Below are 25,997 nucleotides of genomic sequence, written 5' to 3'. Positions count from 1 at the left end.
ATGATGCTCTAGGAATTTTCAAATCTCTATGGTAACCATAGAGATTTGAAAATTCCTAGAGCATAATGATTTTACTTTCTGTCCCAAAACGAGAAGTAGCATCAAGATGCTTTAAAAATTTCCAAATCTTTATGGTTTTTCCCACAGAGATTTGAAAATTCCTAGACTATTATGACATCACTTCCTGTCCTAGAACCAAAAGTGATGTCCCAGCAGGCTTCACCCCCTATGCGCTGGAGGTTGTATTACTTTTAGATTGTAGGGAGAGATTTAGGGTTGCCAAGTCCCCTTAGCCTCCCAGCAGGAGGGGAAGACCTGGCACTTGCCTTTTTAAATATCTTTGTATGCATGCAAAGCACGTCCTTAGAAATGCTCCCACGCTTCACACCAGGCCAATTGGGGCCCCAAATTGGCCCGATTTGGCCCATTTGGGGCTCAAATTGGCCCCTGCAAAGTGCAGGAGTGCTCCTGAGCCCTGTGCGATGATGTCACTTCCCTGAAGTGACGTTGTCACACTGCTCCAGGAGAATGCCCAGAATGCCATCTTTGTAATTAGTGTATATTTTATGACTGAACTTCTCTTTTAAATTTTCTTTTAAATCTATTTATGGTTTTAATTGTATAAATTAATTCTAATATGTTTTTAAATTGTTGTAATCCACCCTGAGCCCTTTGTGGGGAAGGCGGAATAGAAATCCAAAGTAAATAAATAAAATAAATAAATAAAGGCCTAGTCCCCTGGCCAGGTGAGTGGTAAGGGGGCAGAGGGTGAGAGTGGGTATTTTTTTACCATTCTGACTTTCAGTGCAAAATATGTAAGGATTTCACTATTGAAATGCCGATGACAGCTTTGCATTTGTACTGGTTGTGTTTCTCTCTATACCTTTTTCTGTCTGACTGGCCACTGAAAGAAACAGAACGCTCTATTATATTTTATTTATTTTTATTTACTTCATTTATATCCTGTTTTTTCCCTTTAGCTTCAACATTCTCCTCTCCTACATTTTAGCCTCATGACAACCTTAGGTTAGCTTGAGAGAAGATCAGCCAGCAACCTTCCGTGACAGAGTCAGGATTTGAACCTGTGTCCTTCAGTATATATGGACCCTCTGAATCAGTGTTGTTACATATATCAAGGTGTACATGGTATTTTACACAGTAATATCCACAAAGACTGACTAGCACATTTTTCACCTGACTTTCTTTCAAGGACATCATACGTGGCTTTGTACCCAGCAAGTTAGCCTCACATCAATCTGTATGAGGTAGTTTGAGGAGAGTGACCACCCCAATATCACCCAGTGAGCAGAATGGAGATTTGAACTGAGATCTCTAAAATCCTAATTAGAAATGGGCATGAACCAGGAAAATGGCAGTTTGTTGCAGTTTGTGGTTTGTTGTGTTTCATGAACCACGAATCAACATGAAATTGCCCAGTTCGTGAACCGGTTCATTTCGTTCGTGAATACATCACTTCCAGGGCTGCAGAAGATCTGCAGAAAGTCCATTCCTCCCCCCTCCCATTGCCTAGGAAACTGATTGATTGGCGCCAGGCTGTCTGCAGTGACGAACCAAAAAAATGAACCAAACGAACTGGCCAAAAAATCATCTCGGTTCATCAGAAATGCCCTCCAACGAACCGCCGGTTCATAAACCAAAATATGACCTGGTTCATGACAAACTTTGGTTCGTATTTTGGTTCGTGCCCACCTCTAATCCTACTCTGACACTCCAACCATTACCCCACAATGATTCAGCAGTGAGCAAAGGAAGAGACAGCAAGTGTGCTGGGACACAAACACAAGCAAGTTAAAAACCAAACATTTGCAACTAATATTCTCCTGATAGCAGCCCAACATAACTGCATTTCTAGATTTCTACCTTCCTTCTGACTTGATGGACAAGAGAAATGCCGAATTACTTGACTAGGTAGCAAGGTAAAGGAAGCAAAAGACAAGTATCTGTATGAAAAACTTCCTGGCCGAACATTCTTCTGGTGAACAGATTCCTTTTAATCCCATTGATTGTCAGACCAGAGGAGGAGATGAGCAGCCTGGCGCGACGAGGCGTGCTGGCAAGCAGTGCGGGACTGGCCAGAGAACTTTGAGCCAACAGCCCCTTCTGTTCGTTTTAGTGCCAGGCCTGGCATCAGAGGCACTAATGAGAGAAACAAATGAGCCAGCCAGATCGAAAACTTAATTAGGTCCCTATCAAGCAGTGGTCTCTGCTTTTTAGCACCGTGCGGTGCCACCATCCTCCTAACGGCAGCCCGATCTGCAACACGCTGGGGCACAAATATTTTTATGTCCAACTAACGATGTTCTCGGCCCCAGCCCGCTCACGCACCTCCCAGCCCACACACCCACACATACATTTGTGCACTCTCAACCCACGTCCATGCGCTCCACACTAGTAAGAAAGCTGCTGACATGGGGCTCTGTGGAATCTTTAAAGCGCTCTCTCAAGGTACTTCAATTCCTGCTTAAAAACCAACTAGGCTCTTGATGCTTTTTACAGTACGAAGCCCCAAGTACCTATAAAAGCAAAGGCGGGTAGAGTCGGTGATTTCTTCTCTGTGTGTTTTTCTTCCATTGCCCAAAGCAGTTTTACACTCAGGCCTTCAGAACGATTCCAGCCAAGAACATGAGCAGGGTTACTGCCCGTTGAAGATCGAGGAGGCAGGGTGCACAAGCCCAAAATGTTACGCATCTCTCACTACATCCCCTCTTATCATTGCAGGCCAGATTGCTACTTGTCTGAACTCTGTACATTGCTCAGAAATTGAGTGCACAGCAACTGTTTTGTATTCTGCCCTAGCTCTGAGACTTCATGCATTTATCAAATGAAGGCATCTGTGATGCCAAAGTTTAGTAAATGTCAGTACTAAGTTACCCTTATGAATAAGGCATAAACAAGACTCCTGCAAATGAACGTCCAGAAAAACTTTTAAAATATTCTCCTACAGGCTTTTCTTAAGTGTCAAATTTGTGACCATTAGTTTGTTCTCTGCACAAGGTATGCATATTTGTAGATCTTAAAGTGACTATCCTAAAAGTGAATTTCAAAAACAGGACACGGCAGGAGGTCACTGAGATAGCACTGGCCAAATCCACACTTACCGGCATAGCGCTAAACAGTCGGAATGATAGCGTCTTCCTGGCGTGTTTTATGACGTCATCACACCACGATGCCGCTCTCATCGCGCAATGACGTCAGAAAAAGCACCAGGAAGATGCTATCATTCCAACTGTTTAGCGTTATGCTGGTAAGTGTGGATTCATTCACTATAACCACTGGCCAACTCCCACCTTTTCCTATATTTGGCCCAGACCAGAGGTGTTGTTAGAGGGGTGTCTGGGTCCCCCTAATTTTGTAGGGAGCCCCTCCCTAAATCCCCTATGGCCCTGCCTCCATAGATAGTTAGAGGCCCCTCCCTATGATGTCACCAGGCCCCGGTTCTTTTAAGGACCTAGCATAGCAACCCATCTGGCCCAGCCTCAGCCCCTGGGAAACTGGAAAGTCTATGCTCATGGGTAGCAGTGAGCTTGAACACCATCAGTTTACCAGTGTCAGCACTGTTCACTCTTATTAAAGGGACTGGTCCTCCATAACCAACTAGGAGGATAGCAGAGCTGCATTGCTTGCAGGGAGGAACATGATGGGTGCAGGGGCTTTGCTGATATGCATGTGTTAGCGTTGCCTGTTTCTGATTTCCACTGGGACTGAGAGCAGAACCACAAGCGACAAAAGGCACAGGTTGGACACTTGTCAGCTTCCCTCAAGTTTTGATGGGAAATGTAGGCGTCCTGGCCTTGCAGCTTGGCTCTCCGACAGCTGCCCAACGGACTTTTCAACTGTCACTTGTCCAACATTCCGCCAAGCTGCCTACATTTCCCATCAAAACTTGAGGGAAGCTGACAAGTGTCCAATCTGTGCCTTTTGTCACTTGTGGTTCTGCTCTGAGAGAAGTGTATTGCAGCTTTGAATGTTTGCTGTCTGTTGACGCTCTTGACAAAGACCCGAAACAGGAGTTAAGCTGCCCTGTTGAGCGTTGGGTGGCGATTTCTTGCAGCAAGTCCAGCAGCTTCACCACGTCCTCCCATCAGTGAAGAGGTCTCCAGTACTTTGGACGGAGACTGCATCGGGAGTAGCAAGGATTAATTATTATTTATACTGTAGACTTTCTCGTCTGCTGGACGTTGCCTTTTTTGTATTTATTACATTCTTGAGCACTTAGCACTTTAATACACTATAAACCTCCAGGTAGATCTCCCGGAATTACTACTGGTCTCCAGGCCACAGAGATCAGTTCCCCTGGAGAAAATGGCTACTTTTGGGGGTGGACTCTATGGAATTATGCCATGCCAAGGTCCTTTCCCTCCCCAAACCCCACTTTCTCCAGGTTTCTCCAGGTTTCACCCCCCAGATCTCCAGGAATTTCCCAACTTGGAGCTGGAAACCGTAGCATGTGTACATGTGTGAGAGAAAATAAACTCACACTCCGCTAGAAAGGTTTAATGCCACAATGGATAAAAAGTAAGTGTGTGTGATTTAAGTTTTCATAATTCTACAGTTTTTATTTCTACGAATGCCTGTGTTTATCTGCTTCTTCTTAGGAACCAACAAGGTTGAGAGGCCAAGTAAATATAAAATAAATATAATTATTTATTACACAGTGGATAAATGATTAAAAACCATGGAAAAAAGATAAGACTTAGTAAAATTAGTTACCCAGAGTCACGAAATTGTTAGCACGTATACAAGAACCAAGTCACAAAACTGATTGCTCGTATACAGAGACCAAACACATTTTGGCCCTCTGGGCCTTCCTCAGTGGTCTAATTTGTTATTACACACACACACATAAAAATTATGACTCCTATAAATATAAAATGTTACTGGTTATGGTCAGGTAGTTTAAATATGGAACATTTATAGACCCCGATATAAGTCACTTGTTCTTCAGATCTACCTGGGTGGCCTCAATACACAGAAGTGGTGCTGTACTAGCATTCTGGGGAGGGTCAAAGAACTAAAAAGTGCCTTTGAATACAGGAAAGTTTATCTAGCCCCTCTTTGGTTTCTGAGACGTCACCAGAAGCCGTCCCTACATTTTCAAGCATATCTTCATTGGGGGGGCGGGGGGGAATGCTGAGATTCTTACAGAGCTAAATTCTGCATCCAATAACACATCCAGTTAATTTTCTGCACAGTAAACACATATGTCTAATTGTATGTCTACATGGTTTTTACTGAATTGTTTCAATAATGTATATACGCCTTATTTTAAATGTTGTTTGAATGTTTTGATATTCGCCGCCTAAGTTGGGGGTTCCATCTGGGTGAAAAAGTGGCATAGAGATATTTTGAATAAATAGAATAAACAAGTAAGTAAATACAGAACTGGTGGACGGTTGTCTAAGGAAGGGGTAGCTGGCACTTAACCAGGAGCAATAAACACTGATAACTGCCTGGGTAGTCCTGCACTGTCAGTTAGATGGGACTAAAAACCATCCAGTTAAGGGAGCCAGTTCCTCCAGAGGCCAAACCAGGGGGCAGGGGGCAGTGAATACTTACTTCCCCCCTGTGCCCACACCAAAAAATGACATCCTTTACCAGTGCAGTACGGAAGGTACAGATTGTGCCAGAGAGGTGATTTGCTAAAAATCACCCCCAAATATTAAGTTGGGGGGGTTAGCAAATCACCCCGGGCGCAACACGTAACTTCCACATGGTGCCACGAAATGACATCATTATCCAACATGCAGAAATGTGCACATGCTATGCACGTGTGCCTCCCCTCCCATGCCTTTTCCCTTCTGCTGACCAGGCGAGCAGAGGCAGAAGAGCAGGGGCAGGAGATTACCCCACCCCCAGCAAGGTGATGGCAACCCAACGATATTCCTTCTTTCATCAAAGAGCCACATAGCCCTCGTCTCTCCTCTTGTTATTCTATGCTAATACTAATAGGGATGCAGTAGGGTTGCCAAGTCCCCGGAGTCCAAACGGGGGCATGGGTGGTGTATCTTGGGTGGACATGCTCGGAGGGGGGATACTTCCCTCGTGCACTCTGGAGCCTTCGTTGTCACGCTGGGAATGACGTCATTCTTGGCACAACAACAAAGGCTCCAGAGCGCGCAGGAGCGTGCTCCAGGATTCTCAGGCCCATTCTCTGCACCTCCCTCCCACCCCGTCAGCTAGGTAAGAGGTAGTGGGGGGGCAAAGGCTGGGAGTGGGGGACTCCCTGCTCCTACCGGGGAACTGAGAACCCTAGGATGCACTGCCGATTTCTTTACTGGGCCTGCTAGGATTGCCAGCCTCCAGGTAGTAGCTGGAGATCTCCTGGAATTACAACTGGTCTCCAGGCCACAGAGATCAGTTCACCTGGAGAAAATGGCTACTTTGGCGGGTGGACTCTATGGAATTATGCCATGCCAAGGTCCTTTCCCTCCCCAAACCCCACTTTCTCCGGGTTTCTCCAGGTTTCACCCCCCCCCCTCCCCAGATCTCCAGGAATTTCCCAACTTGGAGATGGCAACCCTAGGGCCTGCCTTTGCACCTTTAGCAGCAGCCTCATAGGAAATGTAGCAGAATACACTTTTCCTGGCACAGAGGGAGAAAATCTTCACCTGCTTGGTTTCTAGCTCGAGGGCAAGCTGTGCTGGGGCCCCCTCTCCCCAGAAGAGGGTTGGCTATGGTTATGAACTCCAAGACGGGAAATTCCTGGAGATTTGGGGGGGTGGAGCCTGGAGAGGGCAGCGTTGGGAAGTGGAAGGAGGTAAGCAAGGTATAATGCCATAGAGTCTACCCTCCAAAGCAGCTGTTTTCTCTAGATGGACTGATCTCTGTAGTCTGGACATCAATTCCAAGAGAACTCCAGGCCTCACCTGGAGGCTGGCAACTCTCAGGTTGGCTGCTGCAAGGACAGCAATAGGCGAAATGAAACAAAATATTCCTTGTTAAGTGCTAATGAGCGTCAGTTAGTATTCGCTGTCATTCACAGATACGCCAGTAGACAGGTGGATGGGCAATGTAAACCATCAGTTGTTTGTCTGGGGTGGAAATTTCCTACTCTCTTAGCTGACAGATCCTTACGGAAAGTCCAAGTCGAAAACAACTGCCCCCAAAATGGGATTTTGGGTCCTGGGTCCTTTTAATTGGTGGATGCAAACATTTTGGGGTACCACCTTTTTCCTCTGGACATTTGATTACTAAAGTGAAAACCTTCCAGCTCTCCCACCCCTTTCTTACTGAATACTACAAATGCGTTTGAGCCCCTCTCTCAGTATTTATCACAAATGTTGCTGCTACCCACCCCCCCAAAATAGGAAAGAGTCCAGTAGCACCTTTAAGACTAACCAATTTTATTGTAGCATAAGCTTTCGAGAGCCACAGCTCTCTTTGTCAGTTGCATCAGCAGCTTTTGAGAACTACAGCTCTCTTTGTCACATGCATCTCTTTGTCAGATGCAGCAACCTTGCATCTGATGAAGAGAGCTGTGGTTCTCAAAAGCTGACAATGCAACTGACAAAGAGAGCTGTGGCTCTCGAAAGCTTATGCTACAATAAAGTGGGTTAGTCTTAAAGATGCTACTGGACTCTTTACTATTTTGCTACTAATTCTAACACAGCTAACTCCTCTGGAAAAAGAAAGGAATTGAAATACTTTGGGCTCAGATATTCCATTCTAACCAATATCTGTTCCATGTTCAAATTACAAAAAAACTTTTAAATTTCTCATGAGCACGTCTCCTGTACGGAAGACCACTTATTTAAACCTGGTCTCCATCTCTCACAATTCAAAATCCTGTTTCCCAGGGTGTTTCATTTTCATTTTATTTTATTTCATTAAGGCAAATCACAGATTTATCATGGAATAAGCTTCCGTGGAGTACAGCCTGATGCATGAATATGACCTCAGTTGGGGTACAAGGTTTGCACATACATACACACATATGTTCATTCACAATGGCATAAAGAAAAAAAATAGTTCAGTACTAGGAGCAAAAGACATTTTTAAAATGAGGTATATTCTGTGACATTTCTATGCAAGACTGTTTTGTATACAAGGTAAGCCCAATGACTGTTCACAAGCAGGAACAGGTGTCAACTCTGCCTTGAGAAACTCCTGGAGATTTTGGGGGAAGAGAGGAAGTGATCCTCATAGTCTAGAGACCAACTCTAACTCCAGGAGAGCTCCATGGCCCACCTGGAGATTGGTAACAGGTGAAAACTGGCCTTGTTAGACCAAAACAGCTTCAGGGAGGCGCTCAGCTCCTCTGCCTGCTAATTAAAAAGAGCTTTGCAAAACCTGTACAGCAACCTCAAGCAGGCCCTGGCAAGTCCTTAGACCCTTTGCAAGTTGTATTTTTCTAAATGTGGTAGATGCAGTTTTGCAGGGGGGAGGGGTCAAGGATGCAACATCTGGAAGTGACTTTGGAAGTGAACCTTTAAAGTCACACACACACGCACCCAAGAAGAAGAAGGAATTCTTCAATAGGCTTCACTATTATTGCTATAAGTACAATCCTACTGGGTAGTTCCTATGTTGTTTAATATATCAGTCATGTAGTAGCAAAATAGAAAAGAGTCCAGTAGCACCTTTAAGACTAACCAACTTTACTGTAGCTTAAGCTTTCTACAATCACATCTGATGAAGAGAACTGTGATTCTCGAAAGCTTATGCTACAGTAAAGTTGGTTAGTCTTAAAGGTGCTACTGGACTCTTTTCTATTTTGGACTTGCATTCTCAGTGGTAGTTCTTGGTGATATTTACACTTGCACGGTGCAAGATTAGCCTTTGTAAGAATGTATCCTAAAACGTCACTTCCTTCCTGTTTGTATTCTGTGCGTGCACTTTTTCAGCACGCATTTGAGATTGCGCATCTATTTTCCTGTGCGGAGGCACGTGTGTTTTTCTCTCTAGGTGTTTGTAAATTCGCCACCACCTACTCAGTCCTTGGGTGACCTATAAATGCTGTATGAGGGCCAAGCTACACATGACGAATGACACTTGACCGGCAAGTGGATTGAGTGGAGGGCAAGTGAACAGGGAGAAATACACTTGCCGTTCAAGTGTCATTCGCCACTTGTAGCTTGTGTATCCTATTCCTGACAGCTGTGCTTTCGCGTTTTCTGCAAGTGACCTGCATTCTTTCCAGGTTTGCACCGCTGAGTTATTTGGGTCTCTTCGGCCTCACCGTGTTTCCTCCGTCCTTCTGTGCAGTTTGCATTTGAGACTCTGCTTGCAGATGGCTTCTATTATCTTCGCAGCACCCCACGCAAGGCCGAGGCCCTAGCGACAGAAAGTATTGGATTCCCCACCTCCGAAACCTGAACCCCCTCTGAATTATTTACCCTGCAATCCTAAACAGCGTTGCGCCAGTCTAAGCCCGTTGCCATCAATGGGTTTCGACTGGAGCCGCTCTGCAGTGGATTGCAATGTATAGCTCCTGCCATTTAACGAATTCCACCCCCCAACGCTGCTCCTTGGGACTTGGAGTCTCCCGGGCGCCGTCTCCCCCTGCAGCTCTCATGCCTGGAAACTACTCGACCCAGAATCGCCGGCTGCCTCCCCGGCTCATGCGGCTCTTTGGGAGATGCAGTCTCTCCACTGCCCCTCTGCGCCTGGGAGGCAGGGCGCAAGAACTACAATTCCCAGCAGCGCTCGCTCCCTGGCCTGACCCCGCCTCCCTCAGCTGGCTTGGAGGCTGTTATTGTTGATGCAAAAAAAAGGTTAGTGGAACAGCTGGTTGCTCTCTGGGTAAGAGACGTTTTCTGTACTGGGGAGGGTTAAAGGGACACTTGACGCTCTTCTTTCTTCTCCTCTCCTTTCTTTGCTGTTGCTTGGATGGGGAGGGAAGGAGAGGATTTGGGGTGCATTGCGGGAGGAACCCTTTTTCTGTCTTCTGGATTGAATCACCTACACTTCCTTTCCAGGGCTGTGAGCAAAGGGTCCCTGGGAGGGGGTGATTTCCTAGCTCCCTCCATCAGAGGTTTGGCAGGTCGCATTGGTTCCCTGCCTTAGGAAGAGAGAGAAAGGAAAGCAGGCCTTCAGCTCTGAGCTGGCAGTCCAGTTTCAGAAAAAAAAACAGCAAGCAGATGGTTAAGGAAAGCTTTCCACTGCCCTTTAAAAGAATCAGCTCTTCCTATCTCTGGAGTTGGGTGATCTTGTTACCCCCCCCCCGGCCCTCCCGCCACTACTATGCACACACAAACTTCCAAAGTAGTTTGGAGACCTCAACCATTCTTTCTCTTTCTCTTCCTGCCTGCGCTTTCTTAACCTGCCCTACCATGTCTGCTTCTGACCTGGGGCATTCCAAAAGTATATGACTAACAATAAGATTTATAGTCTGGGGGAGATTGAACTTGTGTTTATCGAGGTTCTGGCATCTTGAAAACAAGTTTCCAGTGTCTGTTTTGGCTTCCAGCTACTGAGTCCAAACCCGGACGCCAAGAAGGGGAGGGGGGGTGGGAATGCTTTTAAGGGAGACACTTAGTTTTTCCTAAAAACTTGCTCACAGTTTCCTCGTAAACCAGGAGATGAGTCCCTTGCGCAAGGCTTGTACCAGGCCACGGAGATGCCCACAGTCTTTGCCTTAATCTATCTCATGCCTCTGTTGCTTAGATCTGATTGCTGGTTTGTTTTGCCCTGTCTCGCAAGGGCACGCCTGGGCTTTTTCTGGATGTCTTGACTGGCGCTCCATTTGGGAAGTGCAGCCCGGCGTTTTCCCCCAAATGCTCCAGGGGGAATACAATTTGGCCCAGGCTGTTGAGAGCAGCCAGAGTTTCGTTGTAACATGCAGCTTGGCTCTGCCTAGGTCACAGGGCATTTTGGGATAAGCGGCTTGGCTTGGCGATGTCGGGGAGATTAGCAGCTATCTAGCACAAGCCTCGTTGTGTAAGGTTTCATAATGGGGCTGTAAGGACTGCAGAGAAAACTAATAATAAAAAGTTGACTTTTAAGGGGTCACGGATATTCAGCGGGGAGATCTGCAGTGCTCCCTTCTCCCTGGGGCCAAGGGGCCTGCTGCTTGCCCAGGAACACTGTCTGACCTTCAGCTTTGATCCTTAATCCACCCTCAATAATTGACTATACCAATGCATTGATTTGGCGCCAGCCAGATACCTGTTGCACAGCATGGAAGTCACAGCCCCCTTGTTCTCTTTCCACCAGCATTTGCTACTCAGCACGGTACTGCCCCAGAATATGGAGGTTCCATTCTGCTTTTATGTTTTTTTTTAATTTATATGCACCTTGCTTTTCTCTTCAGTGGGCACCCAAAGCGGCTTACAATGTTGTTCTCCCCTTTTTCGTTTTATCCTCACAACCACCTAGGGTTGCCAGCTCCAAGTTGGGAAATTCCTGGAGATCTGGGGGTGTGAAACCTGGAGAAACCTGGAGAAAGTACAGTTTGGGGAGGGAAAGGACCTTGGCATGGCATAATTCCATAGAGTCCACCCTCAAAAGTAGCCATTTTCTCCAGGTGAACTAATCTCTGTGGCCTGGAGACCAGTTGTAATTCTGGGAGATCTCCAGCCACTACCTGGAGGCTGGCAACCCTACAACCACCACTCTGTGAGACAGAGAGTAAATGGCCCAACTCCCTCCTAGCAGAGGGGAAGTTGAACTTGTGTCTCCCAGTTCCTAGTATGGCCCTCTAACCACTACACAATACTACCTAAAACTATTTGATCTTTAGTAATAGGCTATAGGTTTTTAAACCCTTCTGAGGCAGTGGCTAACACTCTGATATAATTATTAGTAATAGTTCTTCACATTTTTTTAGGGCTTTCAAATGCTTAAAACACTTCACTTACATTATCATGCTTCCATCTGAACGACAACCCTGTAAAGTAGGACAGTATTATCACAACATCTGTTCATAAAATGGTTGGCCCCTGTATGGATGCTAAAAGCTATGAAACGGATCCATTCAGCGATCTCTGCATATTCAGAGGACTTCCAAAGTATGCAGAAAAACATGACTTTGTAAATTAAGTCACAAAATGGGTGAGTGGGCACTCAACCATGTAAGGACTGGAAACTCTCCAGTATAGACGAAATGCCAAAAACAGCTGAGAGGAGGGAAAGAAGGGCGGGGAGAGAAGAAATCAGCCTCCTAGAGTCCCTGAGAGTAGAAAAGATTTGGAGATAGGGGAGATTTTGAATTTCCAAATTGTTTTCCTTTCCTCTAATTTACTTTTGGGCGTGCTGCCCGTTACTATATAATAGCAAACTGGTTGGTTCCCAAAGCAGTAAAATCAAGCCAACCACAAATATGGTCTATGCGTATTGTGGGGATTTATTTATTTACGTCTTTTATACCCCACCTTTGTTCCCAGTGGGAACCCAAAAGGGCTTACATGGTTCTTCTTTCCATTTTACACTCACAACAATCCTGTGAGGTAGGTTATGCTGAGAGCGTGTAACTGGCCCAAAGTCACCCAGCGGATTTCCTTGATAGGGAGGAAAAAATGTAAATTAATTCTCCCAAAGCCAAAAAAAAGTCAGATGAGTGTTGTGAGAAAAAGGGGATAAACTCCCAAAAATCTTGCTGCAATGAGGACTGAGCGTACTCCTGGAGCTTGGAAGGTAGAGGAGTCAAGCATCACTAAAAGGGGTTGGAAGGAAATCAGCCTAGAGAATCATAAAATATATTCCAAGATACTTTATTTAAATTTTTCCCTTTAGTAATGTGCCCAAGCGTCAGGCTCCTTCATGGTTCTATGTGGCCCTGAGGATAGAAATGGGATATAGCAATGACAGCCACGCTGGGATATAACAAAAACAAAGTAAACTTTTATTTTTTCCAGAAGCGTATTGGTTTCATAAGAGTATTTCTCAGTTCTTAAAAATACTTCACTTAAACTCATTCACACAGATCTCTTCTAAGGCTTCACACACAGTTTGCCTGCTTTCCCCTGACAATGTTCTTTCACAAACATACTCAGATCAGGTTTCCACACACGTTATATTTCTCTCAGTAATACTTAAACTTGCTAAGGCAGCACACATCTGGCCTCTCTTTTCCTCACCCAATATTTCTCTCAGAACGGCTTAAATTTACTCAGGCTGCGCACTGCTTGCCTGCTTTCTTGACTAAATATTTTTCACAGAAATGCTTAAACCTGCTCAGGCAGCACACAGCTAGCCTCTCTTTCCCTGACTGAATGTTCTTTCACAAATGGACCACCAGCTTGTTAACCACCCATATTGCAGGAGCGAAGCTGACAGCAGCATACTTCGCATGAAGCCATTTGGCCATTTCACAGAAGAGGTGAGCTTCAAACCAGAAATGTCCTGCTTCGTAATTGTAAATGAGAGCCAAGCTACAAGTGATGCCTTACACAGGTTGGACACTTGTCAGCTTCCCTCAAGTTTTGATGGGAAATGTAGGCGTCCTGGTTTTACAGCTTGGCTCTCCATTACATCTGCAAGACCAAGATGCCTACATTTCCCATCAAAACTTGAGGGAAGCTGACAAGTGTCCAACCTGTGTCAGGCGCCACTTGTAGCTTGGCTCTCAGTCATCGGCTCATTGTGCCACACTCGCTCTCATGCTAACTGGTCCCGTTATCAAATGGTGCTGTGCAGAATTTGGGGTCTCAGAGATTTCATAGCCCTGGGCATGCGATGGAACAATTGTTTTGGTAGCTAAATAGCTCTGGGTCTACTTAGGGCCTGGATGGAGAGGCAAAGGGACCCCAGTGTACCATACCACCAAGTTCCATGCAGTAAAGGCAGAATATCTATTAACTAAGTAAATAAATACTTTTTAAAAGTTATCTTCTGCCGTGATGAGAACGAGGTGCCTCTTGCTTTTAACAAATACTTCAGCAAAAGAGCTCCTCTGGAATAGGTTCTTCATTGTTGCAATAGGGACTGTGGGCCAAGCTACAAGTGACGAATGACACTTGAACGGCAAGTGTATTTCTCCCTGTTCACTTGCCCTCCACTCAATCCACTTGCAATTCAAGTGTCATTCGTCATTTGTAGCTTGGCTCTATGTTGCGTTAAGTCTGAGGGCCAAGCTACAAGTGACAAATGACACTTGAATGGCAAGTGTATTTCTCCCTGTTCACTTGCCCTCCACTCAATCCACTTGCCAGGCAAGTGTCTTTCGTCATGTGTAGCTTGGCCCTAAGGTGTATTCATTCCTAGACTGGGCATTTAGATGTGTAAAAGTATGGTTACTGGATAGGGCGGCATTGTTCGAGTTCACACTAGTTGCTTTTGGTGTTTCACAGCCAAGCGTCTTGTTACTTGTTCTGCATCCTGTGGCCATGTGTTTGTGTTAAAGTGCTGGGTGATTTTCCATATAAAAATTCCTCCAAATGAGTCCCTCTGCCGTAATGATTTCCTTTCCATAGCCTCTGAAGAAGTGAGCTCTGACTCACAAATGTTAGTCTTGAAGGTGCCACTGTCTTTCTGTTTTATCCCAGCTAAGTTCCAGTGTAGGTAGCTCCTTCCTTTCCCTGTAACTTAACAGCCTACAAGCTACGCTCCTTCGTACCTTTCCTTGTCGACAGCAAGTAATCTTTCATTTTTCACTTGTCTAACTTTAGGCTGCTATGAACCCAGGCTTCAGTTCGGCAGCCTTGCGAGAGAATGTACTCTTCTTGTGCTGTGGTCTGGATAGCATCTTAAGGATGCTGTCTGGTGAGCGAAAACACACAAAAAGAGAAACCTCGCTCACTTACTTCCTGTAGATTAAGCACTTGATTTTCAGCCTTTCTGCAAATTTGTCTGCCACTGAACCCTGCTGAGAATGCGTGTCTCCTAGAAAGGTTATGGGTGGACTGCCCTGGTTCTTTTCCTGTGCAGGCTGAAAGTGTGTCACAGAAAGCACCCAGCAACCAGTGGCTCCACGTCATGTTTAGGAAGGTGCAGTATACAATTTAAAATAAATAAGTAAATTGCAAGGGAAGTTCAGTAGAGGTGAGCAAGCTGTCTTGGGGCGGGGGGGAAGCTTGCTTCATTGAGGAATTCTTACAAAGCATCTGAAGAATGGTAGGAATGCAGTTTGAAAATGAAATGACTTGCTGAAATGTACAGACCTTGAAAACATTCTCACTTTCTAATGTGTAAATGGAGGTTGTATGGCAAGCTACTAGTTCTAATCTCACCTGACTTGATTTTTTTTCCCCTGCTTGCTGATTCCACAGCAGCATTCTTTAGTCTTCAAGATGAAAATGGGCAAGGGGTGAAAAGTCCTGGAAATTCAGTATGGAGCATGCTAGCTAGATCAGGGGTCTGCAGCCTAGGACCCTAGAGCCAAATATGGCTCAGTATGGAACCAAATATGGTTCTTTAAAAAACAAAATGAAAATTTTAAGTTAAGGTATATTGGCAGGGTGGGTGGGATGCTGGAATAACCAGTAGGTAAAGGTAGATAAAGGTAGTCCCCTGTGCAAGCACTGAGTCATTACTGACCCATGGGGGGACGTCACACCATAACGTTTTCTTGGCAGACTTTTTACGGGGTGGTTTGCCATTACCTTCCTCAGTCATCTACACTTTACCCCCAGGAAACTGGGCACTCATTTTACTGACCTCAGAAGGATGGAAGACTCAGAGTGGAACCACAAATGACAAAAGGCACAGGTTGGACACTTGTCCTCTTCCCTCAAGTGTTGATGGGAAATGTAGGCAGCTTGGCGGATTGCTGGACAAGTGACAGTTGAAAAGTCCATTGGACAGCAGTCAGAGAGCCAAGCTGCAAGACCAGGACACCTACATTTCCCATCAAAACTTGAGGGAAGCTGACAAGTGTCCAACCTGTGCCTTTTGTCACTTGTGGTTCCACTCTGAGTCAACCTTGAGCTGGCTATCTGAACCCAGCTTCTGCCGGGATCGAACTCAGGTCATGAGCAGAGCTTGGGCTTCAGTACTGCAGCTTACCACTCTGCGCCACGGGGCTCCTATGGTGGGTTAGGGTTAGCCAGTATTTGAAGGGATTCACAGGCAAAGAGTATTATGGTCCAGGCTAGCTCAAACTTGGAAGCTAAACAGGAATTTCCAGTCCACCAAGGATGTCCAGGCTCACTATGCGGAGGCAGGCAATGGCAAACCACCTCTGAAGATCTCTTGCCTTGAAAACCATATGGGGGTCATCATAACTTGCTTGCAACTTGGCAACACTTTACACACACAAAGGGCTTCTTAGAAACGCTTTGCAGAACAGAAAACGACAAAGGCAAACAGTTGCCGGTAATCCACGTGTGATCCATGCGTAGATTTATGCCACTGCAGTAAAACAATTGCACAGGGTGTGCCTGTTTATATTTGTCACTTTCGAGAAGAACTTGCATGTGCCACTTCCGGGATTATTAATCAAGATGTCAATTATCAGTGAAATTAAGTTGTATGGCTTCAGCTACGCAAGTGAGCTTTTTTATACCAGCTCTTTGTTTATCTCTTGCTGATGTTGTTTGGCTCTCTAGTTGTAAACAGTTGCAGAGCAGACCCCTGAGCCAGATAGTATCTCACTGACCTGAGCTATTTATAGGAGCTCTAGCAAAATGTGAAACCCAGTTTCCTTATTGCCAAGGCCCTTCCCGTTTCCAGAACTTGGCAGTGAACTGCACCAATGCTCTTCGGGCATGATGTGGGAGACCCGAACTCTTGGCCTCTTCAGCCACGAAACTTGCAGGCCGGCGTCTGGCATGCCTCACTCTCGGCCTGTTCTCCCCTCTCAGCAGTGTTGTGAAACTAAGACATGCGGATGACACGGCTTCTTGTACATTGAAGGTGCAACATTAAATAGTTACGGAGAATTATAACAGATAATTATAACGCTGAAGAGAGAAACCTGTCTGGGTGTGGCAGTTCTCCCCCCCCCCTCCCTCTCACGTACCAGAATTGTGTGTTGTTGGAAGTGTTGTCATTCCTTTGGAGTGAGGAGGGGGGAAGATTGCTTCTGGGAACTCCCTCCTAGGGTTGCCAGCCTCCAGGTAGTGGCTGGAGATCTCCCGGAATTACAACTGGTTTCTAGGCCATAGAGATCAGTTCACCTGGAGAAAATGGCTACTTTGGGGTGGTGGGTTCTATGGGATTATGCCATGCCGAGGTCCTTTCCCTCCCCTTACCCCCCTTTCTCCAGGTTTCACCCCCCAGATCTCCAGGAATTTTCCAACTTGGAGCTGGCAACCCTACTCCCTCCGAGGGTGTTATCAGGTTTCTTTTTAACCCAGCCTTTCTCCATGAAGCTCAAGTTGTCATATGTGATTCTCCGCTCTCCCATTTTAGCCTCGTGAGGATTCTGTTACATTGGGGAAGCATGACTGGCCCAAGGAACTGGGGGAAGTCTTCGAACCCAGATCTCCATAATTCAGCACTCTAACCAGTATACAACACTGCCTCTCCCATGGCGCCACCTTATGCCCCTTCCTTCCTTAAAATCCATCGGCGATTCTTTTGGTTTAACTGCTTGCATCTCAACTTTTACCGAAGCTTTAATTCATGATCATCTTGCTTCTCCTGCATTGTCCACTGGGTTGGCTGTTCCCAGGGTCATACTTTATCCATTTATTTAACTAGTAGATGGCTGCAGCCTGGTGGAACTCTCTGTCTAATGAGACCAGGGCCCGGCAAGATTTATTATCCTTTCGCGAGGCTTGTAAGATAGAGATGTGCCGTCAGGCGTATGGTTGAGGCCAGACTGGGCCTCCACCAGCCTAAATAGAGGAGGGGAAAGGAATATCACATCCCTCCCTATTAGAAGTATCCACCATCCAGTTTTTAAGTGACAGTCGTGGCAGATGGCTATTAGTCGATTGCTACAATCTTCTGAATTTTTAAACATTTATACTGTACTGTTGTTTATCGTTTGGTTTTAACTGTTTTTAAAGTATAAATTTATTATGAATGTTTTTTTTTATTGGATGTAATTCGCCCTGAGTCTGCCTGGGCAGGGAGGGCGGAATAGAAATTGAAAATAATAAATAAATAAATAAATAAATTCCTTCTAGCTTTGCAAAAAAAAAGGGGGGGGATATCAGAGCAAAGTATGTAGATCAAGCAAGATCAAGCACCTCGATGCCAAATCAGCAGATTTTTATTGATTTGCCCAAGTCTGTTTTGATGACATGCATTTTGGATCTTTCTTTCCTGTTGCCGCAGCAGATTATATGGCCTAAGCAATCTGCAGTTGCAATGAACACGTTCATAACCTGACACCGAGTACAGAATTCCACATCTTGAAACTCTTGGCACCATTATATATTTTTCTAAAGCAGGTTTTGGCAAAAATTAAGATGAGCAGACATTTAAATGGTATCATCTGTGTAGATGGCACTCTGCTGGCAGGGGGGAAGCCCCTGCCTAGGGTTACTATTACCTGGGTGGCAGGGGGCACGCTCACCCAAGGCGTCCCCCCCCAAGCTGCACCGCGCACCCGCGTTGTGCACCCCGAGCTGAACTAAGCTGCACCACATGCCCTGAGCCACGCTGCACCATGCGCCCCGAGCTGAGCCAAGCCGCGTGCCATGGCTCAGCTCAGGTTGTGCAGCGCAGCTTGGCTCGGGGTGCACGGTGTGGCTTGGCTTGGGTTGCGCAGCTCAGGGCGCACGATGCGGTTTGGCTCAGCTTGGGTCCTGCGGCGCGAGCCAAGCCAAGCCGCATGCCCCAAGCCAAGCCATGTTCTCCTGCACCCACAGTGGACCCATTGGGGGGACAATCATGCCTCGCAGGGCCCAATCCAGCCCTTGGTGAGTTCAGGAACTCTCCCAGCCGACCTTTGACCCCCTGCACAATGATGTCACTTCCAGAAGTGTGTTTGTCCATCAAGAGACTTCTCTTGGCAACCACAATTACCTTTTGTACTGGAAAGCCCATGTCCCCAGAGCTGCAGTTTCCAGGAATCATCTCAGCCCTTCCTTGACTCTCTGCTTTCCCTAATTTCCTTGCAGCGCAAGTCACCAAGATGGAGGAAGTGAAGACCCATTCTAGCGTGGCTTTCCTAAATGTGGCTCCAAACTATGTGCCCCACACCAAGGTGGAATGTCACTACAACCTTCCCCCAGGCATGAAACCTTCAGCAAGAGACTGGATTGGCATCTTCAAGGTATGGCATCTGGAGAGAAAGTCTCTGGCGGGGGTGCAAATCTGAACTTTGGGCCTGTTTTGGTTTTGCATGCTATCCAAAGCTCCTTTGCTTTTCTCCACCAACATTTTATCACCTTCAAATCTGACAGTGTATAGCAGGGAAGAAGCTATGTTCATCTGAACAGGATCTCCTGTAGGTGCCACCCTGCACATGGTGAAATCAATAGCAGCCCATACACGGGCTTTCTCTGTGGTGGCCCCTATCCTGTTGAATGGCCTGCCTGTGGAGGTCAGGAGAGCCCCCACTCTCCTAGCTTTCCACAAATGATGCAAAACTGAACTATTCAAAAAAGCTTTTCTATTTTAGGGAGAGGCTTCTGAGATGCTTCACTAATGAGTTAATGACAATAGATCATCCATGTACTGGAGCAAGGTCACCCACTCTACCCCTTTCCAATCTCGCAGTGCTCTTGCTAGGCAATTTCCGAATAGGGTCGGCGAGTCCATGAATCCCTGGGGAAGGACAGTTCACCTCAAATGTGACTTAACTCCCATTGTGGGATCCACTCAAAACTAAACCGGTCTCTTGAACCCTGATCCAGGGGGACGTTAAAGAATGCATCTTTGAGGTCCAGCACAGTGAACCATTTGTGGTCCCCCAGAATGTTGGAGAGGATCTGTTGTCTTAAATACGTGTTCCTATGAGCTGCTTGTGCTTCATGCAGTCTAATGTCAGCCCTAGAATTGCTTCTGTTCTGTTTCAGCATTTCTCCAACTCTGTACAGGATTCTTGCTAATACTATGTCTTTGTAAACTTGTATTTATTTGCCCTATGGCGTTGTTTATGGAAATGTCCTTGATATTGACTGGACTAATCTCACACTGTGTAATCTGCCTTGAGTCTCAGTGAGAAAGGCGGACTATAAATGACATAAATAATAATAATAAATAATTATTGTTGATACACTTTTTTTGCTTATGGTGAGGGAGACAACAAGACAGAGGCAGAGCAGAAGTTGAATCTCTTCCTTCCTTAGTTGTTTATGATGTGATCTTAGCAACATCAGAGATTCTCTCTTCCCGTTCTCTCTCTCAGGTGGAAGCCTCTTCAGTCCGTGATTACTATACCTTTGTTTGGTGCACCCTGCCAGATGGGGGATCTTCTTCAGGAGCCCTTCTTCACTGCAGCGTCCAGTTCCAAGGTGGGTGTGAAAGGTTAGATGGTCCTCAGCAAGTTTGTCAGGGAATTGATCAATAGAGACTCCCATGTAACACTTGAATTGAGGTTTTCAGGTAGAAAGTTGATTCAGGAAATAAAAAGCAAGGCAGACTGAATAGAGTAGACATAGGGGCTGTTGAATTTTGCTACAGGTGGTTTGAGAGAGATGCTGGGCTCGGCCTGCTGTTCGCTTTAAAAACCTGCACGCAAGAGTATTTTAAAACCCGCACACACAAGACAAGCACACATGCAGATACTATATGCATGTTAGGCAAAAGCCATTTTCTTAATGAACTCCGAAATACTCCCCTCACACACACACAGTCATTGGTTGAGCTGCTGTGATGTCACAGAATGTTCGTGGCCATTCTGATGAATGAAGAACATTAGCTTTTACTGTAAATTATTCTCATGACTTTGTAACACAAATGCTGATGATCACATTAAACCATTACTGGATAGTTTTGTTTACATTTATCACGCAAATAGATAAGCACCTTTGTCTTGTTTACAGCCAGCTACCTGCCAAAGCCAGGCCACCAACAATACCAGTTCCGTTACGTGGATCGCCGTGGAGAAGTCCGTGGCCAAAGCTCCCCATTCCAGTTCAGTGAGCCACGCCCTATGGACGAGCTTGTCACCCTGGAGGAGGCGAGCGATGACGGTGGCGGCACCGACATGTTATTGGTGGTCCCCAAGGCCACCCTGCTAGAGGTAACACGCTGCAAGACAGGCTCACAATCACTTTTCAGTCTCATCCTTCTGCTAGCAAGACGGGCAGGGTTGTTACCAGGGCTCATTTCAAGGAGGAATGCACAGGGACGCAGTTCCAGCAGTTCCCCAAAGAGGTCACATGTCAGACAGCCCCGCCCACCTGACTCTCGGCCATTTTGGGCCCGTTTCAGCCTGGATTGGGGCCGAAACAGCCCGGATCGGGCCTCTGACGGGTGGTGGATCACTCTCCCACTCAGCAGTGGCCGAATCCTGAACATTTTGGGCCCGTTTTCGGCCTTTTTCAGGCCCTTTTTGCCATTTTGGGCCCAATTTCAGCCCTGAATGGCCAGGATTGGGTCCAAAACAGCCCGGATAGGTGATGCCAGGGGGTGGGGCACACGCAAATCAGTTATGCTAATGACACACTTCCGGTGATGGTAAGGGGCGTGGCGTATGCTACTGAGTTGTGCTAATGAGTTCCTCCAGCTCTTTTTCTACGAAATGACCTCTGGTCGTTACAGTGAACTTGTACGCACAGAACTGTCCAATGTGTCTCACTACTTTCTGGCCTCTCTCCCCTCCCCTCACAGACTCAGCTGGAGGCAAGCCGGCAGGAGCAGGGAGCCCTGTTGAAGGAGTCGTGCCGCCTGAAGGATGAGGTTCAAGAACTGAGAAGCCGCGTGGACGAACTTGAAGCAGCCCTCAGCTCGCTGCGTGACGAGCACACCAAGCTGGCCGGACAGTACAAGGCAAGGGAGGAAGCGGGGGGAGCTCTGCACTGTCCGCCCAGGTCTGATGCTACAGGTGTGGGAAGGGGAGGGTGTACCCAGTTTTCTTGCTGTGGTTCAAGTGGACATTAAGTCGGCTATGTAGTCTCATCCAAAGTCTGATTTGCAAACAGGTGGGGTTCTAGGTCTAGGAGGCCAAAATGCCCTTCTTGGTTGCCCCCCGCCCCACTTCTAGTATGCCATCCTCTTGTGTGCACACACCATCCCAGAGGAGATAGCAGAGCACACCTCTTTCATACTCCCTTAAGCCCCATCAACATTGACGGGGCCAGTGAAACAGCAGAGCTGAGCAACTGCAACTCACCCCAAGTTTTTACGCTCCCTGCTGAGATGCATCTTCAAGCTGAGAGTGTTGACATTTGATTCATTTTTTGGAGGATTTTACTATTGCAGATTGCTGCTGTATTTGTACGAATGCCTGGATTTTAAGGAAAGGTGTACCAGTGCTTAAATAAAAATCCATCACAGGCATGGAAGGCAGGCCAATTCAAGTACCCGTATATTGTAGGAAAAGAGGAAATATCCTTCTGAGATCCTATTCCGAGTGTTCTTGCCTTCAGAAGTGAAGTAATGGTCCATGAAAGACAGGGCCTTTTCTGTGGTGGCATCTCATTTTTGGGATACCCTCCCGATAAACCTCCAGCTGACAGCAAACTTATCAACTCTCCAGTGCCAGATTATATAAATTTAAAAAAAAAACATTGGCAGGGCCAATCAGAGCACTCTGCTCCTCCCAGCTCCTCTCCACACATGAACTGGGAGACTAGCTACATCCCAGGGTCCTTTGAGGCAATTGTTTCCATTGAGAGACGATAGGCCAACCTTGTTGGGGGAGTTGCCCTACCACAGTCATCTCCAACATGGCTTCCAGGGAGCCCACCAACAAATCTCCCAGTGCCCATTTGCTTCTTTCCCAAAGCAAAGGACCAGTCCATATTTTCCTTCACCTCAATGGAGCATGAGAACTCAGAAACAACTCGCTTCATAGGAGGAGAATGCTTACCTTGCAACTGCCCACCATTTTGTGATTGGCTCCTGTATCCCATAGCAGCCATTTTCTGCATGGCCCCAACCCTCCATGGCAGCCATTTTGTGACAGTGCCTATTCCCTGTTTTCAAAATTCTAAAAGTGCTCACAGGCTCAAAAAGATTGGAGACCCCTCCTGTACTGTGTCAGCCCGTCCTTCTGGCTTTCAGGTCCTCCGTGTCCCTTATCCAGAGATGTCCATACTTACAAGCATCGCCTCCTTCCTAGACCAGTGTGCAGGCAAAGGGTCTCCCAGTTACAATAGTTGGCCTCTCCCTGTTAGGTTGACTGGAGTTCTTATGACGACTCCTTGACCTAAGGCATTTTCACACAGGAAGTTCTCACATCCCTTATCCGGCCGACTTCTAACCAAAGCCTACAGATGTTATTTTTCTGACTCATCTGGGGCTGCTGTAGGTCATCTATCCTCATGACTTCATCACGCCCTTGTGGCCTGAAGCGCTGGAGGAGATCGCCCTAGGCCAGATCATCTGGCTCTATGTGAATAAAGGCAAGCAGTGGCAGATAGAGGAATGCTCAGGAGCAAGAGAGTTCGTACTGTTCACAAAAGAATCTCTTGCCCATTTCTTCCTCGGGAAGGATCAAGGTGGGTGAATTCTTATGTGGATGGCCTAGATTACTGCTCTGTTTGTCGGAAAGAGAGAGAAGGGTACAGGAGAAATTTCGTTGTCGGCATTATCCCTTTGCATCATCTTGAACTCCTTTCTCTTCCTGCTTGCTCTTTCCTCTTCTTTGAAAGTGAAAGAAAAGAGCAAACACCCGCCTCAGCAGTCCAGGAGAAGCTGTGGTTGACCAGGAACCCCCATCACACATGGTTCCCTAGAAGTTGCATCTCACCATCTTGAGAAGCTTATCTTTTCTCCCTTGGTGATGATTTACGCAACCTTCTTTATAAAATGAGCGGTGGATTACTAGTAGGGCTTTCAGCTCATTAAAGATTCTTAGTTGATTGGCAGGTCAACACTGAATGTTGTCCATGTCGGTTTTTTAGATGAAGCTATAGGAGTGAGGGGGAGATTTCTCCCCTAAATACTTGCACATTTTCACGTTTCTTTAATGGCATAATTGTTTCCTTTTGCTTTAGCACCAGATTTCCCCGAGCTCTTGCTTCTTCTTCCTTCCTGGATTAAAGAGGCAGTGTGGTACAATGGTTAGAATGCCAGATTAGGCTCTCAGGGACCTTGGTTCTATTCTGCCATGACACTTGTTGGGTGACCCTAAGACAAGCATACTTTACGAGCCTACCTCACATGGTGTTTTTCATATGAGTGAGGAAGAGGAGGAAACTTTGCACTTCACTCATAGCTCCTTTAAAGAAGGACTAGGTAGATAAACAATTAAGGTCTCACCCACTTGGGCATTTCACAGATGATGATAGGATGCTACACAGCCAATCAGAACTGGCTGCGTGATGATGTCACAGCAGGGAAGTGATGGCGATTAAAATGTGGGCAAGTGAAGACAATTTAGATGAATAAACAAGGGGGTATCAAAACACCCTGAAAAGGGGAGGTGTTTTGCAAAAACTTCAGTATATATCCCATTTGGAGAGAGAGAAAGAAGTGAAATACCACAGTTTGCTTAACAAAAGCAGTCAGTTATCAGGAAAAAAATGCCCATTTTTACTTTTTTTTTAAATGTTTTCTTTTTCATCCTGTATTACAGTAACACACCAGAACCATCTATCTGCATAAAACTAATAAGTATGCATTTAACTCTTACAGTTTATCTTTACTAGATAAAATTGATCTCCACTGATTAATCAGCTAATTACCAACTAATCAACCACTAATTAAAGCTGCAGTCAACTTTCTGCTTTACCGTATATGCAAATCGTGAATCTCCGTGTCCCACTCTTTTGGAAACATCCCACATCCAGGAACCTACATCTTGCCACACCAAGAGTTGTCCAAATTAGCTCCTGATGATATGAGACAGGAGATGGTCCCAAAGAGATAATTTGTCTTCTTTTCTAGAGCTCAGTTGCAAGCTGAAGCCCACACCATGCTATTTTCTTTCCCTCAGAACTGTGAGGAAATAGAGATAATTATATGGGGGGGGGGGTCTTATCTCAGTGGGTTTTTAAACTCAACCTCCACTGTTTTTGTTTCAAGGTAGTGATTTTATATCATGAGTCCTAGATACGTATGCACGTATCAACAGAACTAATAGCAAAGCATCCACCCACACCCCTTTGCAATCACGAAAGAAAAAATCTCCAGCTTCCCTCACACCAGTGGGCATTTCTGCGTATTAGAGGGATTTTCAAGATATACAGAAAAATATTACTCTGTGATTTAGTTGGGGAGGAGGGTTGTCTCCAAAAACAAGTGGCACGGAACGCTGCTAGCAGTTAAGTGTCCATTCAACAGAAATGGAGGAGACGGAAAATTAAAATTCTTAACTCCCTGAAAGGTTATAGAATAAAGAGGAAGGGATTTCAGGGGGAACGTCCAAGACTGTTTCCCCAGTGAGTCGCAATCTTGTGTGTTTTATATATGAAACATATTTGAAGCCAGTTTGGTATTGTCTTAGACTAGGAACCACAAGACTGGGGTTCAAGGTGCCACTATATATTCTTACGCTTTCTGGGTGACTCTGGGCCAGTCACACTGTCTTAGCCTAACCTACCTCGCAGGGTTGTTGTGAAGATAAACTAAAGGAAAGAACAATCTAATTACCTTGGAGGAACGGTGGGATGAGAATGCGCTAGATATTCTTCCCTGTTGTGCAGCTTGGCTGTAGAGTTGCCAACTCCAGGTTGGGAATATCTGGAGATTTGAGGGTGAAGCCTGCAGAGGGTGAATTTGGGGGGAGGAAGAGACCACCGCAGTGATGCAATACCATAGAGCCCACCCTTCAAAAAAAGCCATTTTCCCAAGGGAACTGATCTCCAGGCTGTAGAGATCAGCTGTAATTCCAGGAAATCTCCAGACTCCACTGGAAGTTTTGAGTTCCATTTGGCCTTGAAACTTAGCCTTGTAACTTCCAAAGCTCTCTTGGGAGGTCTAGAAGAGACACTTCAATCACTGTCTTTTTTGTGGTCCTCATGAACTACTTAGAACTTCAGTGTGCTCCCCAGGAAGTTGTTGGGTCACCAATTAGAGTTTGTGAGATATTCTCCTTCTGCTCAGATGTAATCCAGACTCGTAGATTCTGTTTCTTCTCCATGCTAAGGGTG

At 46.0% G+C, this 25,997-nt stretch overlaps 1 protein-coding gene across 2 annotated transcripts in view; it reads left to right on the top strand.

The window, feature by feature from the left end:
- Nucleotides 1-9,733: 9,733 nt before the first annotated feature.
- The window catches only part of CALCOCO1 (calcium binding and coiled-coil domain 1), a 30,155-nt gene continuing 13,891 nt past the window's right edge, over nt 9,734-25,997 (top strand). The window contains exons 1-5 of one of the 2 annotated variants that reach the window (XM_055003802.1): nt 9,734-9,762; nt 18,912-19,066; nt 20,144-20,249; nt 20,781-20,980; nt 21,571-21,729. In XM_055003802.1, the coding sequence (XP_054859777.1) occupies nt 18,926-19,066; nt 20,144-20,249; nt 20,781-20,980; nt 21,571-21,729 (606 nt within the window). In that variant the 5' untranslated portion in view covers nt 9,734-9,762; nt 18,912-18,925. Of the gene's footprint in view, nt 9,763-13,239; nt 13,280-18,911; nt 19,067-20,143; nt 20,250-20,780; nt 20,981-21,570; nt 21,730-25,997 lie in introns of those variants that run through there. The other variant, XM_055003801.1, reaches the window with a different exon arrangement.

The sequence above is a fragment of the Eublepharis macularius genome, chromosome 19 (assembly GCF_028583425.1).
Source record: "Eublepharis macularius isolate TG4126 chromosome 19, MPM_Emac_v1.0, whole genome shotgun sequence".
NCBI classification, from domain to species: Eukaryota; Metazoa; Chordata; class Lepidosauria; order Squamata; family Eublepharidae; genus Eublepharis; species Eublepharis macularius.
The sequence above is the reverse complement of the archived record's forward strand: the minus strand, read 5'-3'. Positions and strand labels throughout refer to the sequence as shown.